Below are 17672 nucleotides of genomic sequence, written 5' to 3'. Positions count from 1 at the left end.
TCAGTGTTGAGGGCAAGTACTTTTCCAAGTCACTAGTAGAGTAACACTAGTAGAGTAGTATTTTTCAAATAAGTAACGCAAGTTACTTTGTTTTCATATTTATTGACTGACAGCTCTCCTGTCCTCATGTTGAGACAAATCGAAGTGCAGAGGTGTGTGTGTGTGTGTGTGTGTAAACATGGTTATTGTAGTTCTAAATGTGAGTGTGCATTTACTCATCTCACTTGCACACAAAAAAAAAGATTCAATATTCCTCAAAATGAATAAAATCAGTGAAATGTAGGATCAGGATACTATGCAAACCTCCACTAACTACATGTTTTATGCTTTTAATCTCACTTTATTGACCAATGCACTTGCTTCTGAGCGTCGATGATTTAGTTCAACCAAAGCAAAAATGACTATAGATTTCTTTGTTTTTGTGGTAAAGTGTTAAACTTTCTTCTCCTGCATCTATTCTTGTCTTTACATTTGCCTGAAAATATAAATTTTTTGTTATAATAAAAAAAATAAGCCCAGCTCAGGTGAAAAAAGGTAACCGTAACTAAGTAACGCAATTAGTTACTTTTACACAATATTGTAATGCATTACATTTTTAAAGTAACTTCCCCAACACTGGTAATGATACTAGAACATCACAATACTTGACATACACTTTAAATGACAAGACAACTTTTAATGGTAAATATTTATTTGTTTTTACGAAAAGCTGTACGGAACATATATCCAGGGATAGTTAAACATGAAAAAATAAAACGCTACTTGATTGTCACACTTTCAACCCTGTGGATTCTCTAGCCACTACTGATGACACGATATAACGACGTACAGGTACGTGTGTTCAATAAGGTAGTCTCACGTCAATATGATAGAAGCGATATTTCATGTTTTATATTTGGATCACATATAGAATCGTAAAATAACACAAGAGCAGCGTGAACACCGCTAAATCTCACTTTGGTAGATCCTCTTGACATTTCGTTTGCACATTAAAAACGGCTTTGAATCGGAAAGCGACAAGCCACAAGTGCCGAGTCCCGTCGATTAAAAAGTGCATCAAAGCTGCTGGAGAAAAGGCGGCAGATACTGCCAAAATCGCACGTTTAAAACATTCAACAACGAGACGTCGCACGTGTACTGTCGCTCTGAAATGCAGTAGTTAATCGCGTTGAGTTCGGCAAAAGATCCTCGGAAATAAAGCGAAGAGTGAAGCTTGTCCAACTCGAGCGGAAAAGCCTCAAATGACGGCATACCTCGAGATTTTGGGTTATTATCTGCAATTGCGCGATTAGGAACGATTAAATATGAAAGCTCGTCTCCGCTACAGAATTAAAAAAAAAAGTTAAATACGACTTTTTATCCCACAATTCTGACTTTATAAAATGTAATTGCGAGCTTATATCACGTAATTGCGAGGAAAAAAAAGTAAAAAAATGTGGGATAAAAAGACGCAATTACGTTTTTTTTCTTTTATTATGCGGCAGAGACAAGCTTCTCAGAATTGCAAGATTTAAACGTACAATTGCAAGAAAAAGTCAGAATTGCGAGAAAAAAAGTCAGAATTGCGAGTTTATATCACACAACTCTCTTTATTTCTTGCAATTGCAAGTTTATATCTCACAATTCTGACTTTATAAAATGTAATTGAGAGTTTGTATCACGCAATTGCGAAAAAAAAAGAAAAAAAAAGTGGGATAAAAAGTCGCAATTACTTTTTATTTTGCGGCGGAGACAAGCTTCCATTTTTAATCGTTCCTAATCGTGCAAAAGTTTATATCTCGCAATTTTGAGAACAGAAGTCTCAGAATTGCAAGATTTAAACTTACAATTGCAAGAAAAAGTCAGAATTGCGGGAAAAAGTCAGAATTGCGAGTTTATATCACGCAATTGCGAGAAAAAAAGTAAAAAATGTGGGATAAAAAAAGTCGCAATTACCATTTTTTGTTTTTTTATTATGCGGTGGAGACAAGCTTCCATTTTTAATCGTTCCTAATCGTGCAAAAGTTTATATCTAATCTATTTAAACTCACAATTGCAAGAAAAATTCTGAATTTTCGAGAAAAAAAGTCAGAATTGCAAGTTTATATCTCACAATTCTGTCTTTATTTCTTGCAATTGCGAGTTTATATCTCACAATTCTGACTTTTTCTCGTAATTGAGAGTTTATACATCGCAATTCTGACATTATATCTCGCAATTATCTTTTAAATGGTTTTATTCCATGGCGGAAACAAGCTTCTATGATTAAACACTTTACTTGCACTTCAAAGTTTCACTTCTCTCTAACAACAGAGAGAGTTTCAAAGCAAATCGGTAGTTTCAGGAAAAGTAGTCGTACTGGACTTTAAGTGCAAGAGCGGGAAATACAATCGTACGTTGGCTGCGAATTCAGCGTCTTGAAAGTGAAATCGCCCTGAACGACTAGTTGCCGCGCTAAAAACATTTCATGAGCAAAGCACAAGAGTGATAGTTTGGATGCTTGAAGCTTCATAAAAATAATCAGTAAGTAAAAAGAGGAAAATATATATACTGTATAGCCTATATCATATATAATATATCCAAGATTTTGACAACACAGAATGAAACTCAAACAAATGAAAACATTTCAAGTACTTTGAAAAATAAAAACTTTGTTTTCTCGTGACCCTCATATATTTCATCATGGCCATATAAAGGAGGAGTATATATATTATCCTATTTTACCACTAAGACATATATGTATATTCATATAGAAATGTAATCTCAACATCTCATTTTTTCTTTCGATCCTGGGTGCATCGTGGACAGAACCTGGAAGACAGAAAAGAAAATCTTTAAAACACGGATGTGTACGGCTCCTCGTTGAGCGACTCTGAACAGAGCGACGTACCATTTCCCTTTGGGTTTCGTCGTCAGATCCACACAGGCGAAGTGAAACCACTCAATGGGACACTGTTAAGAAAAGCAGTTTTGTTTGTTTGTTAGTTAAAGAAATACACGAGGAAAGACAAAAAAAAAAACAGTTTAAAGTGAATGACATCCGCTCGTACATCCATGTTGTCGCATCCGATCATTTCTCCGTATGACACTTGGTGACACAGGCAGTACGTGGGTTCGTTGGGATCCACAGGCATGTCTAAGACGTCTGATGGGTGAACTGGGAGGACGGATTCGGAGAACTCAGGGCTGCGGGAAACAAAGGGGAGATAGTTACGTGTCCATCAACAGTCATGTGGAGGATTGGAGCAGCGCGTGAACAGCAGGTTTCGGCTCAATTAAAGTGAAAGCACACTTTTGATGGACAAAATATATATGAATTCACACAAAAAGTGCCCAGAATGCACAGAATTTTTATGTCTAGTGTGTTTTAACAAGAACTGGAGTCGGCTATGTCAGGAAAAAAAATGAAGACTCAAAAATATTTGTAGAAAATTTACCCATTTAAACTTTTTTAAGTATTCAGTTTGGGTAAAAGTATATGGTGTTTTATAAAATAAAATAAAAAATGTGTGTGTGCTGTAAAGTGGTTAGGATAAAAAATGAAATCGGGATCGGCAGATCAAACTCCATGAAAAATCGGAAATCGGAATCGGCCTAGAGAATTGTAATCGTTGAATCTCTACTTGTGAGATACATTGTTACAGTTTTGCGTGCGTGAACGTCATGGCAACGTACAACACAAAGTCTGACGCGGGAAACACTTAACGTAATGTATAAATGCGCGTAACTACCGTATATCAAGCAAGCTAGTGCGCACAGGCCACGAAGTGTTGGCGGAATAACACATTAGCGGACCGGAGGGAATAATATGGATTTTTTTTCCAGAAAACGTATAAATTCTAATTATAAATTCACTTTCAAGGACCTGTGTCTGTGTGTGTTTATTATCAAAACCTTGCCAGGGCCTTGATCTTTATTTTTTACTTTAGATTTACAAACTTTCAAGGATTTCCAGGGCCTTGACTCAATTACGAGAAAAAGTCAGAATTGTGAGATATAAACTTGCAATTCTGACTTTTTCTTGCAATTGTGAGTTTAAATAGATTAGATATAACCTTTTGCACGATTAGGAACGATTAAAAATGGAAGCTTGTCTCCGCCGCATAATAAAAAAACTAAAAATGGTAATTGCGACTTTTTATCCCACATTTTTTTCTTACAATTGTGTGATATAAACTTGCAATTCTGACTTTTTTTCTCGCAATTCTGACTTTTTCCTCGCAATTCTGACTTTTTCTCGCAATTCTGACTTTTTCTCGCAATTCTGACTTTTTCCTCGCAATTCTGACTTTTTCTCGCAATTCTGACTTTTTCCTCGCAATTCTGACTTTTTCTCGCAATTCTGTAAGTTTAAATCTTGCAATTCTGAGACTTCTTTTCTCAGAATTGCGAGATACAAACTTTTGCACGATTAGGAACGATTAAAAATGGAAGCTTGTCTCCGCCGCATAATAAAAAATAATCTGCGAATAAAGCATCCCATGTGTTCAAGAGAACAAAATCATCACTTCCTGGGAAACTGGTCCGAATTATCAGTAATAAAACTGTAAGTTACTGCAATGTGGGTGTTTTTCCCTGCATCATGCATGAGTGTGTCTCAGAGCGTCAGATGGATGCTGGTGTTCGGGAACACACTCGTGTGAGAGACGCTTCTGGAGGGAATTAAACCAAAGACAGACTTTGGCGTTTCAGAACCAGAAACCCAACATTAGAGATGCTGCGATTTGATTGGTCCACTGGTTACTCCAGTCATCCAATCACAGCCTCTGCTGAGGCAAAGACGTGTGAGGTTTATGTTGTGAGTCTTGGGATTTATCCAGTGTTTCTAATTGAGCGCATACGTTTTTTTTATGCGGATTTTTAGAATTTATGTGCGTCTTGGATTTCAAGGCGAGACACTACAGGTGAATAGGGTAATTTTTTTAACTAGCAGATATCACCATGAAACTTTCCCAGTTGATTACGTACATTAAGATGAGAAAAAAAAAATGTATTACAAGTTTTCTGTAATTTAATGTTTAAATATGCAAATTAGGCAATATCTAAGTAAATATGCGCTAATTTGCATATATTTAAAAAAAACTATTTCAAAATTATTTTTTCATTGTGTTCACATATTAGATGGGGGGGGAAAAAACAGAGGGATTTATGGATATCTACTTTTGTTATCCTGTAAATCAGAATATACTGTCAATAGCCTTAAAAAAATGATTTTCTACATGTTTTTTGGAATAAAATGTTATATAAATCAGGCTAGGAATAATATATTTACAAATCCCTCAGTAAATGTCTTCATAATATAACTAGGTACAAGACTGGAAGGTTTGGTGTATATCGGTGGAGATTTCGGACTTGGAGAATGAGAGAAAAGTCATTTTGAGAAAACGGGCTTTAAAGATTTATCATCAGCCAATGAGATTGCGCATTCAGAACGCCAACTTTTGTTGAATTTAGGAGAAATCTACAGACGCAAATAGACAAAGTGTAGTAAAATAAAGACATAAATGTGTATTTCAGACTTTTTTTCACCACAAGTCTGAAAGAAGACAAATAGCCCAAAATCTCAAAATTGACCAGTGAAAAAAAAATTCTGTTTTTGTCTGCCGTGTCTCGCCTTAATCCAGCGTTGTTTTATGAGGCATCCCAAAATGTGCATGAAAATGGATGCTGCTTCTTACTCGTATGATTGACAAGTTTGGGTGAAGTATTTCCTAAAGTTGACTCTTACCCGTTTTTCATTTTCTTTTTCCGTGGCGAGTCGTCATCTGAAGATTTGCGTCCTCTTCCTTTCGGCCGTCGCTTCTCCTTCAGGCTTGCTCGGCCACTCACCTCTACAGACGACAGCAGGTCATGTTTATGAGAGCGTGTACAGTGTGACATGATGTACAGTGTGACATGCGCGGTGTTTGGCACGCGGGGTCTTACTCTTCGGCGTTCTGTTGTCTGGACTTTCGTAGCCGCTGACGTCCAACTTCTCCTTCAGCTCGTTCTCGAAGCGAGCGAGGTCCGCATCCAGCCTTCGGATGTGCTTGTCCACCTAGAGAGAAGAAGAAGAAGAATTATTTTTAATAATAATACCAAAAAAATTATATATATATAAAAAAAAAACATAAAGAAGAAACAGAACAATATGTAAATCAAACTATTCAAAACAACACCGCGGAGATTGACTGGACAGGGTTATTATTATCGTTAGCTAAAACTATTAATAACATTTCTGTTTATTTAAATAAAGCTGAAAAAAGTCAAATTTAAATATTAGTTGAAAATTTTATAGTAAATGATAATTGGAAATTATGCCTTGGCAATAAAACTCAAATAAGTTGAACTGCTAAAAAAACTAACTAAAACTGAAATAAAAATAAATTAAACCTAAATAGCAATATAAAAAAATTAATGCAATGATAGAAGAACATAAGGAAATTACTACACATTAAACAAAATACCATATAACCAAATAAAATTGTAAATATTAATACAAGTATAATAAAACAACCTTATTATACACACCCTCTGGTGCTTTTCTGAAACTAGTATGTTTTTTTTAACGTTTTACTTCATCAGAATAGTACAAAACTTGGTAAAGATTTTAGCAGCACACACACACACACACACACACACACACACACACACACACACACACACACACACACACACACACACACACACACACACACACACACACACACACACACACACACACAAATGGACATGATTCGAAAAGATGAAATAGACACTTGTACAAATGAGCGCAATGGAAGTGAATGGGAAACTAATTTTGGAAACAACATCTGAAAGCTAATTTTGTAAGATATCAAACTCAAATTTGGTTTGATTTTCTCACAGTTTTATAGAAAAATGTGTTTTGGAAAATATGTATTTTACATAAGCATTGAAAAAAGTTTAGTGCATTTTTCAGAACAATAAATGTAAAATTTACAACTTTTTTTTTTCAAAGTTCACCGTTACTCCAAAGCATTCAAGATTTAAGTTTTTTTAACGAATTTTAAGTTCTATGCACAAAAAGTGAATGAATGGATTATAACTATTGCATAAATATAATTTAGTACCATAAAATCCCCTAAAAATACAAAATATTAAATAAAAAACATTATCAAACTAAATTATAGTACATTAATTTAATTTATTTAAATAAAAAACTAAATCAGGTTATTTTTGACCGACATGGGAAGAGCACCCGAGGGTTAATATAATATAACCCACAAAAAGATAAACGCAGAGAAATTAAAACTAACATGTTTGAGGTTCTCACAACATTTAAATGAATTTCAACTTTTAAATCATATTGTGTTTGCAAATTGCGAAATCTCTTCTCAATAATTAAATTATCATACAGAAAATTATGTTGATTATAAACGATTAATCGCGATTAATCGAATCCAAAATAAAAGTTTGTGTTTACATAATATATGTGTGTGTACTGTGTATCATTATTTTGTATATATATAAATACACACATCTGCATATATATATATATATATTAAGAAGTATTTGCATGTATATATTTATACATAATTTATATAATATATAAATATAAATATTTTATATATAAATAACAATTTTTTCTTAAATATATACATGCGTATGCGTGTATTTATATACAAAATAATGATACACAGTACACACACATATATTATGTAAACACAAACTTTTATTTTGGATTGCGATTCGTTAATCGTTTACGGTCCTAATTAAAAATATATATATTTTAAAATGTTAAAATAATTCATATACAGTGTCACATGATCCTTCAGAAATCAGTATAATATGATGATTTGATGCTCAAGAAACATTTATGATTATTATCAGTGTTGATTTTTTTTTTCAGGATTCTTTGATGAATAGAAAGTTCAAAAGAACTGCATTAATCTGAAATATAAACTTTTGTGACATAAATGTCTTTACTGTCACTTTCTTTTGATCAATTTAATCCATCCTTGATTAATAAAAGTATGAATTAATTTTATTTCCCAAAAAAATTAAATACAAATTCTTTCTGACCCTAAAACTTTTGTGTTTAATGTTACTAAAGATTTATATGTTTCTGTTCTCTTGAACTTTCTATTCATCAAAGAATCCTGAAATAAACTGTTTTCAACACTGATAATAATCATAAATGTTTCTTGAGCATCAGATCATCATATTATACTGATTCCTGAAGGATCGCGTGACACTGAAGATATATTATATCTTATTTAATATACATATATTATTTAAACACAAACTTTTATTTTGGATGCGATTAATCGCGATTAATCGTTACCTATCCCTAAACTTCCATCTTTTTTGAACAGACTGAGAATAGAAATGTCCATGTAAATCACACATCTGATATTCCCTGATATTTCCCGGGAGCGCCGGCACTGACCATCTCGTACGTCTGCATGGCGAGCTGCACTTTGTCGTCGCTGTATTCTTTGCATTTGCTGAATCCGTTCTGAATCTTCTGCAGGTGCTCCACTCTCTGATCGGGGGCCAGATTTCGGACGTTAGTGATGTACTCTTCTGCGAGCTTATCGATTTCACATTTCTTTTCTGCAAAAGAAGGGAAACACACACACAAAAAAACACATCCATCAATTTCATCCATTTTCATGCCACTTCTCCTGGACTGGGTCACGACACTGAATGCCCTGTGATACTCCCTAGATGGACGGCACAGTATGATTTAAGATGTCTTCTCACCCTCCGCTCTGTTGTCCAGTTCCCGCATGAGTGTGAAGTTTCTCTGGAGCTCACAGGGCAGGTTTTCAATGCCTAGGGTCATAAAAACATCTCAATTAAAAAAAGAAAAGAAAAAAAAAAGTACTGTTTACATACAAGAGGAACGTTCTAGATCACTATCTTCAATTTATCTACACAGATACCCGAGTACAAACCCATATACACACATAAAATCTCACATAACATGAGTTTGTTGACTTAGCATGTTGTTGTTAGCATGCTTGCTAACTACTTTCTGTAGTGTATTTACATTACAACTTGCCTTGGTTTCACAATAGATGTATATAAAACCACTTAAAACAACCAAATGAAATAATCACGTAGATTTGCGCTGTGTTGTACAGTGGAAAAGAAGCTAATCAACCTGTTGGCTTACTAGCTGAAGCCCGCTAATGCTAATCTGACATTAGCCATCAAAACATCCTCAAACTGGAGCTGTTAAAACACCTTCATCCCGCGTAAAAACACGTTAAATTCCGATGTATTTGTTCGGAAATTAATTATACTCACTATCGAGATAATGTTCGAGATAAATCGCTGTCGCCATGGTGACGATCTTCACTCGTTTCCAGTATGTTTTTCTCCTCCGCGAGCCCGCGTGAGGTGGAACAACATTGGCATGTCATGAATAATTAATGAGGCAGTTCTCTGCTACTGGCTGACAGGCGATGTTTTTGAATGCCGTGGTTTGATTGGTTGGCGATGGGGCTTGGCTCATTAGTGCTCTTTCGACGTCACTCTTTTTTCTTTTTTTACTCCATAATTCTAGAGAAAACAGACTGGCAGATAGAGATAACAATAAAAACATTAATATAATTAATTGTAATAAATTCAATAAAAAAAAAGAAGATTATACTATTTTATCCCCTAGCATTAATAATCAAATATAGTATTTTTTTTTTTTTTACATTTAAAAATTATATAATATTATCCAATATATAATAACGGAATGGTGATAAAACATTTATATTAGTAATATAAGCGCTTTTGAAGAAATATTATTAATGTTATATATATTCCAAATAATATGTACTTTTCATTCTATCATATTAATAATCAAACACAAATAAATATCAAACGTATATAATATTAATAATCAAATAAATTATTTATTTTTTAGAACTTCAATAATTTAATGTAACAGTGAAATATTATATTTAATATATTAATTTAATCTACATTGATATGAATCATTTAAAAAAAACATATTAATAAATAATTCGTTTACATGATTAAAATAAATATTATTAATATAATACTTATTCCATATCATTTGGAACTTTTATTCTATCATATTAATAATCAAGTACAATATCAAAAGTATATATCATATTTTATGAAATTATTTATTTTTTAGAATACGTCAATAATTTAACGTAGCAGTAAAATATTACATTTAATACATCCATTTAATTTACATTAATATCAGTAATTAAAACATTTTTAAAAAAGTAATAAAAATAAAAATACATTAATATTAATAACTTGAATACACTATCAACGTAATATTTATTCATTATAATATGAAACATTTATTCTGTATTTTTAATATCCAAATGCGTAAATACATATGTACAATAATAACACATTATGCAAACATACAATAATAATCAGATGCCCACGTGACCTCTGTGCTGTAACCCGGAAGCACTGTGCGTGTGTTGTTTTCGTTTTGAGACTTTCCTACTTCAAGACCACGTGCGTTTTATCTGTCACTTTTAATATTTACATGTACTTCTCACTGTCTCAATCGATCGGTACATTACATTCATATACATATTAATAAGGCGTATACATATTAACAAGTCCGACTTTAACAGTGAAATCTATGCGCAACAGGACTTTTTTTTTTTTTTTTTAGTCATGTGTTGAATTCGATGGACTCATCATCATCATCATCAGAAGAGAATAACGATGCGGACCTGCAGTCTCAGGTATACATGACTCGTGTTATTAATCTGTCGTATGATGGCGTGATGCGCTGAGCGGATGTTTATGGCACAGATCGAGGAGATCGAGGCGCTGTCCTCCATCTATGGCGAGGAGTGGTGTGTGATCGATGAAGCGTCGAGAGTGTTCTGCATCAGAATCTCAGATGACACCCAGAAGCCCACGTGGACGGTGTGCCTACAGGTAATATGCGAAACATACATCGAACTTATGAATATGCTAATGCATTCATGAATATTAAATAGGGCTGTGAAGCGATCAATCGCGTCCAAAATAAAAGTTTGTGTTTACATAATATATATTGGTGTACTGTGTATAATTATTTTGTATATATAAATACACATACATGCATGTATATATTTAAGAAAATGTGTTATTTATATATAAAATATTTATATATAATAGAAATATATATATATATATATATATATATATATATATATATATATATATATATATATACATGCAATTATTTCAAAAATGCATGCGTGTGTGTGTGTGTGTGTGTGTGTGTGTGTGTGTGTACAGGTGAAACTTAAAAAAATTTGAACATGGTTAATTTATTTCAGTAATTCAACTTAAAAGGTAACATTTATATATTATATAGACTCATTACATGCAAAGTGAGATATTTCAAGCCTTTATTTGTTATAATTATGATGATTATGGCTTACAGCTTATGAAAACCTTTTCACAATATGCAAATGTTTTTAAGTTTCACCTATAAACACACACACACACACACACACACACACACACACACACACATGCATATATTTTAGAAATATTTGCATGTATATTTTGTATGTATATATATATATATATATATATATATATTTATATTATATACAAATATTTTATATAAATAACTAGAGCTGTAAACGATTAAACGCGATTAATCGAATCCAAAATAAAAGTTTGTGTTTACATAATATGTGTGTGTGTACTGTGTATAATTATTTTGTATATATAAATACACACACATGCATGTATATATTTGAGAAATATTTGCATTTATATACTGCATATATATTTTTATATGATTTATATTATATATAAGTAGAACTATTTTATATATAAATAACACATTTTTCTTAAATACATACAGTACATGCATGTGTGTGTGTGTGTATTTATATACAGTATACAAAATAATTATACACAGCACACACACATATATTATGTAAACACAAACTTTTATCTTGAATTCGATTAATCGTTTACAGCCCTATAAATAACACATTTTCTTAAATATATGTGTGTGTGTGTATAGAGGTGAAACTTAAAAAAAATATATTATTGTGAAATATACACAATACACACATATATTATGTAAACACAACTTAATTTCGGATGCGATTAATCGTTGCCCAGCACTAATATTAAACGTATGTTAATGTTTGTTTGAAGATCATACTTCCTCCAGATTACCCGAGCTCAGCGCCGCCGATATATCAGATCAAGTATGTTTAATAACTCCTCTCAGCGCGGATAATACAGAAGTGTGAGTAAACGTGCAGTGACGTGTGTGTGTGTGTGTGTGTGCGTGTGTGTTGCTCCTGCAGCGCGGCGTGGCTCCGGGGACCCGACAGACGGACCCTGTCCAACAGTCTAGAGGAGCTGTATGTGTGAGTGTGTGTCACGTCACTATCAGATCAGTGTGTCTGTGCGGATATGAAATATGAAATATGATTGTGTTGTTTAGGGAGAACACTGGGGAGAATATCCTGTACCTCTGGGTGGAGAAAATAAGGGAATTCCTCGCAGAAAAATCACACAGTACAGGTAAGATTGGAGAATATGTCTAGATATTAACTATATATATATATCATCAAATCATCAGAGTGATTTCTGGAGGATCATGTGACACTGAAGACTGGAGTTATGATGCTTTGATCACAGGAATACATTACACGTTACTATATACTATAGAAAGTTCAAGAGAACAGCATTAATCATTACATAGAAAATTATTTATTAAAAAATTATTTAAAATTGTAATAATATTTCACAATTTTTACTGTTTAGAGACAAAAAATTTACCGATCCCAAACTTTTGAACGGCAGTATATATATATACTGATTATAAATAACGATTAATCGCGATTAATCGAAATCCAAAATAAAAGTTTGTGTTTACATAATATATGTGTGTGTGCTGTGTGTAATTATTTTGTATATATAAATACACACACACACATGCATGTATATATTTAAGAAAAATTTGTTATTTATATATAAAATAGTTATATTTATATATAATATAAATCATATAAAAATATATATGCATTATATAAATGCAAATATTTCTCAAATATATACATGCGTGTGTGTGTGTGTGTGTATTTATATATACAAAATAATTACACACAGCACACACACATATATTATGTAAACACAAACTTTTATTTTATATTTTATATTACCATTCAAAAGTTTGGGTTGCTAAGATTCTCTTTTGCTTACCAATTATTTGATCAAAACTACAGTAAAAATTGTGAATTATTATTATTATTTCAACTTACTGTTATTTATTTCTTTTATTAATTTACTGTAATTTATTCCTGTGATCAAAGCTGAATGTTCAGCATCATTACTCCAGTCTTCAGAGTCACATGATCCTCCAGAAATCAGTGTAATATGATCCTCAAGACACATTTATGATTATTATCAGTGTTGAAACGGTCGTGCTGCTTCATATGATTGTTTTCAGGATTATTTGATGCATAGAGAGTTAAAAATCACAGCATTTATTTGAGCTCGAAACCCTTTGTGACACTATAAATGTCTTTACTGTCACTTATGATCAATTTAATGACCCTGATGAATAAAAGTATTGATGACTTACGCGCTAACTTTTCCACAAATTTAATTTATTTAATGTATTTCATAACTTATATTGGTCATACTTTAGATTAGGGTCCAATTCTCACTATTAACTATGACTTTTGCCTCAATAAACTCATAATTACTGCTTATTAATAGTTAGTAAGGTACTACTATGCATGTATGAATCATGCAGAATAAAGCATTAATATGTGCTTTATAAGAACTATAATATCCTAGTAATATGCATGATAATACGTAACTACGGTAGTTAATAGTGAGGATTGGACCTGAAACTAAAGTGTTAGCATCATATTTAGCATAAACGTTTAGTTTGTTATATATAAACTGCTTTTCCAGAGTAATGTGCCGATAGTAAGACCTCAATGCTGTGAGAATAATGATCAGCCTGGACAAATAACGGTAGTTTGCTGTTATAATAATGATAATTCAGCATTAAAAGTGTCTTTTCTGAAGTATGGGATTGATGTTTGACACATAAACCAGTTTTTATCAGCCTAGCTGGTTTATATTCATGATTTATATTCATAATTCTCCTAATAGTGAGTTGCAGGAGCCTGTCTGTGATCGTGTGTTGTACACTAGGGGGCAGTAAATGGACACACCGTTTGTCTCTTCTGAAATGTTTTATGAGGATGCTCAGAATCAGTGTTTATTATGCAAGATTGATGCATATCTGAAGTCTGTACAAATAGATCTATGTCTTGGGTTAGCAGTGAAGTCAGGAATACACACTACCAGTCAAAGCGTTGGGAGATTTTCACGTTTTAAAGTCTCTTCTGCTCACCAAAGCTGCATTTATTTGATTAAAAATACAAAAAAAAAAACAGTAATATTGTGAAATATTATTATTATTTTAACTAACCGTTTTCTATGTGAATATACAGTAAAGTGTAATTTATTCCTGTGATCAAAGCTGAATGTTCAGCATCATTACTCCAGTCTTCAGTGTCACATGATCCTCCAGAAATCAGTGTAATATGATGATCTGATGATCAAGAAACATTTATGATTATTATCAGTGTTGAAAACTGTTTATTTCAGGATTATTTGATGAATAGAAAGTTCAAGAGAACAGCATTTATCTGAAATATAAATATTTTGTAACATTAAACACAAAAGTTTTAGGGTCAGAAAGAATTTGTATACATTTTTTTGGGAAATAAAATTAATTCATACTTTTATTAATCAAGGATGGATTAAATTGATCAAAAGAAAGTGACAGTAAAGACATTTAAAATGTTATATTTCAGATTAATGCAGTTCTTTTTAACTTTCTGTTCATCAAAGAATCCTGAAAAAAAAATTCAACACTGATAATAATCATAAATGTTTATTGAGCATCAAATCATCATATTATACTGATTTCTGAAGGATCGTGTGAGACTGTATATGAAATTATTATAATATTTCACTTTTTTTTCTTTGTATTTTTAATTAGGGATGTAAACGATTAATCGCGATTAATCGAAATCCAAAATAAATGTTTTACATAATATATGTGTGTATAATTCTTTTGTATATATAAATACACACACATGCATGTATATATTTAAGAAAAAAATATTTATTTATTTATATATAAAATAGTTATATTTATATTTAATATAAATCATATAAAAATATATATGCATTATATAAATGCAAATATTTCTCAAATATATACATGCATGTGTGTGTGTGTATTTATATAATATACAAAATAATTATACACAGCACACAAATATATATTATTTAAACACTAACTTTTATTTTGGGTTTCGATTAATCGTGATTAATCGTTTACAGCCCGATTTTTAATCAAATAGATGCAGCGTTGTTGAGCAGAAGAGACTTCTTTTACAATCATGAAACTCTTGACTGGTAGTGTCCCTGTAGTGTTAAACGCAGCAATGCTAATCATTATTCGCTAATCTCCTCCGCGCTCTTCATTTGTAATGTGGTCTCGTGAAGCAAGTGTTGGTTTAAAAGAATAGGCTGTACGCACTTTGCTGCGAGTGCATTGGCTAGAGAGCAGATGTGTGTGTGTGTGTGTGTGTGTGTGTGTGTGTGTGTGTGTGTGTGTGTGTGTGTGTGTGTGTGTGTGTGTGTGTGTGTGTGTGTGACAGCACAAGCCGTCTGCACATCACAGGCACAGGAATGAGCTTCTGGTTCGTCTCGGCACCCGGCGCTCCTTCTCTCGGCTAATTGCCCGTCGTGTTAAAGCCACGCTCGGGTTTGTTGTGTTTCCTTGGCTTTTTGTTTTGAGAAACACGAGGAAACATTGTGTCCTGGAAAGATGATAATGTGTGTATAAAGCCAACTCGGGAATGAGAGTTTCACGCTGTCCTTTATTCCCTCCGGTTTGAAGGAACACAGCGTTCCAGCGGCAGACGGAGATTACACATGAGTTTCTGTACGCTGGACGTGGAGGAATGGGCTGTGGTTTGAGGAGAAGAGCAGGCACACTGCGTTCTCTGCGGAGATGTAGGCTTGAAGCAGGTGCACGAGGCCCGCCGGCAATCAGGTACACGGCCTGTCATTAGCCGGCGCGTAATACACCCTTCAGCTCGGGGAAAGCTGCCTCTTCTGATTGTTCGAAGCTGGCAGGAGCATCTCAATAACCTGGAAGTTGTAAAAACTATTGCATAATCCCGCTGTAAATGCTGGCGGAGTCAAGAGATTGCGCTCGGAGATATTCACAGCTATTCGTTTAGCTGGAAGCGGCTTCACAAGCCATTTATCATGTATATCACAGAGGAGATATGAAAAATGTTTTTTCGTCCATACAATGAAAGTCAATGGGGTCCAAAGTCGTTCGGTTTCGCAGCGTTCTATGCAATATCTTCTTTTGTGTTCCGCAGAACAACGTTATTCTGGTTTTGGGGTGACGTTTGTTCATTTTGCTGATGCTTTTATCAAACGCGGCTCAAAAACCTGTCAAATGAACCCAGTGACAACAAAATCCACCTTTGCAGAGGAAACACAGACTACATCTGAAGCGGATTTAGGTGCGTTTACACTGACTGTTTAATGCAGATCAGAGGGACATGAACGCATGTAGCAATAATGTTTTGATGTTTTACACATAAAACGTTGAGTATTAAAGATACTTTAAATGTGAAATTAAAACCGCCAGTAAGTGGCAACGAGTTAACCGTTTTAATGAGTTTTAACCGATTCATTCAAACTGCTGATTCATCCAGGAACGAAGCATTTGACTGTCTTAATGAGTGAGTCATTGAATCATTCATTCAACCGATTCATTCAAACTGCTGATTCATTCAGGAACGAAGCATTTGACTGTCTTAATGAGTGAGTCATTGAATCATTCATTCAACCGATTCATTCAAACTGCTGATTCATTCAGGAACGAAGCATTTGACTGTCTTAATGAGTGAGTGAGTCATTCATTCAACCGATTCATTCAAACTGCTGATTCATTCAGTAACGAAGCTTTTGACTGTCTTAATGAGTGAGTAATTGAATCATTCATTCAACCGATTCATTCAAACTGCTGATTCATTCAGGAACGAAGCATTTGACTGTCTTAATGAGTGAGTGAGTCATTCATTCAACCGATTCATTCAAACTGCTGATTCATTCAGGAACGAAGCATTTGACTGTCTTAATGAGTGAGTGAGTCATTCATTCAACCGATTCATTCAAACTGCTGATTCATTCAGTAACGAAGCTTTTGACTGTCTTAATGAGTGAGTAATTGAATCATTCATTCAACCATTCATTCAAACTGCTGATTCATTCAGGAACAAAGCTTTTGACTGTCTTAATGAGTGAGTCATTGAATCATTCATTCAACCGATTCATTCAAACTGCTGATTCATTCAGGAACGAAGCATTTGACTGTCTTAATGAGTGAGTCATTCATTCAACCAATTCATTCAAACTGCTGATTCATTCAGGAATGAAGCATTTGACTGTCTTAATGAGTGAGTCATTGAATCATTCATTCAACCGATTCATTCAAACTGCTGATTCATTCAGGAACGAAGCATTTGACTGTCTTAATGAGTTAGTCATTCATTCAACCGATTCATTCAAACTGCTGATTCATTCAGGAATGAAGCATTTGACTGTCTTAATGAGTGAGTCATTGAATCATTTATTCAACCGATTCATTCAAACTGCTGATTCATTCAGGAACGAAGCAT

At 33.3% G+C, this 17672-nt stretch overlaps 2 protein-coding genes across 14 annotated transcripts in view; one reads left to right on the top strand and one right to left on the bottom strand.

Moving 5' to 3' along the window:
* Nucleotides 1–663: 663 nt before the first annotated feature.
* ing5a (inhibitor of growth family, member 5a) lies at nucleotides 664–10806 on the bottom strand. Its single transcript, XM_079592987.1, has 9 exons — nucleotides 10647–10806; nucleotides 9235–9503; nucleotides 8686–8757; nucleotides 8369–8535; nucleotides 5905–6016; nucleotides 5708–5810; nucleotides 3030–3165; nucleotides 2870–2931; nucleotides 664–2790 (listed from the first exon to the last, which is right to left on the bottom strand). Exons 2-9 carry the CDS (start codon nucleotides 9269–9271, stop codon nucleotides 2751–2753), a joined length of 729 nt encoding a protein of 242 aa, XP_079449113.1. The 5' UTR covers nucleotides 9272–9503; nucleotides 10647–10806; the 3' UTR covers nucleotides 664–2750.
* impact (impact RWD domain protein) overlaps nucleotides 10327–17672 on the top strand; it is a 51353-nt gene continuing 44007 nt past the window's right edge. For 2 of the 13 annotated variants that reach the window (XM_079592969.1, XM_079592967.1), the window contains exons 1-6: nucleotides 10362–10422; nucleotides 10586–10658; nucleotides 10729–10857; nucleotides 12085–12137; nucleotides 12240–12296; nucleotides 12380–12459. In XM_079592969.1, the coding sequence (XP_079449095.1) occupies nucleotides 10602–10658; nucleotides 10729–10857; nucleotides 12085–12137; nucleotides 12240–12296; nucleotides 12380–12459 (376 nt within the window). In that variant the 5' untranslated portion in view covers nucleotides 10362–10422; nucleotides 10586–10601. Of the gene's footprint in view, nucleotides 10659–10728; nucleotides 10858–12084; nucleotides 12138–12239; nucleotides 12303–12379; nucleotides 12460–17672 lie in introns of all 13 variants that reach the window. The other 11 variants (XM_079592964.1, XM_079592966.1, XM_079592958.1 and 8 more) reach the window with 11 other exon arrangements.

This window comes from Phoxinus phoxinus (genome assembly GCF_949152265.1).
Source record: "Phoxinus phoxinus genome assembly, chromosome: 20".
NCBI classification, from domain to species: Eukaryota; Metazoa; Chordata; class Actinopteri; order Cypriniformes; family Leuciscidae; genus Phoxinus; species Phoxinus phoxinus.
The sequence above is the reverse complement of the archived record's forward strand: the minus strand, read 5'-3'. Positions and strand labels throughout refer to the sequence as shown.

Excerpts from the sequence above, each read along its gene's own strand:
- ing5a (XM_079592987.1), bottom strand. The coding sequence starts at position 9,271 with ATGGCGACAGCGATTTATCTCGAACATTATCTCGATA. Across the intron at positions 8,758-9,234 it reads TCTCGAACATTATCTCGATA|GCATTGAAAACCTGCCCTGT; the intron begins GTGAGTATAATT and ends TTATGACCCTAG. Across the intron at positions 8,536-8,685 it reads ACTGGACAACAGAGCGGAGG|AAAAGAAATGTGAAATCGAT; the intron begins GTGAGAAGACAT and ends CTTCTTTTGCAG.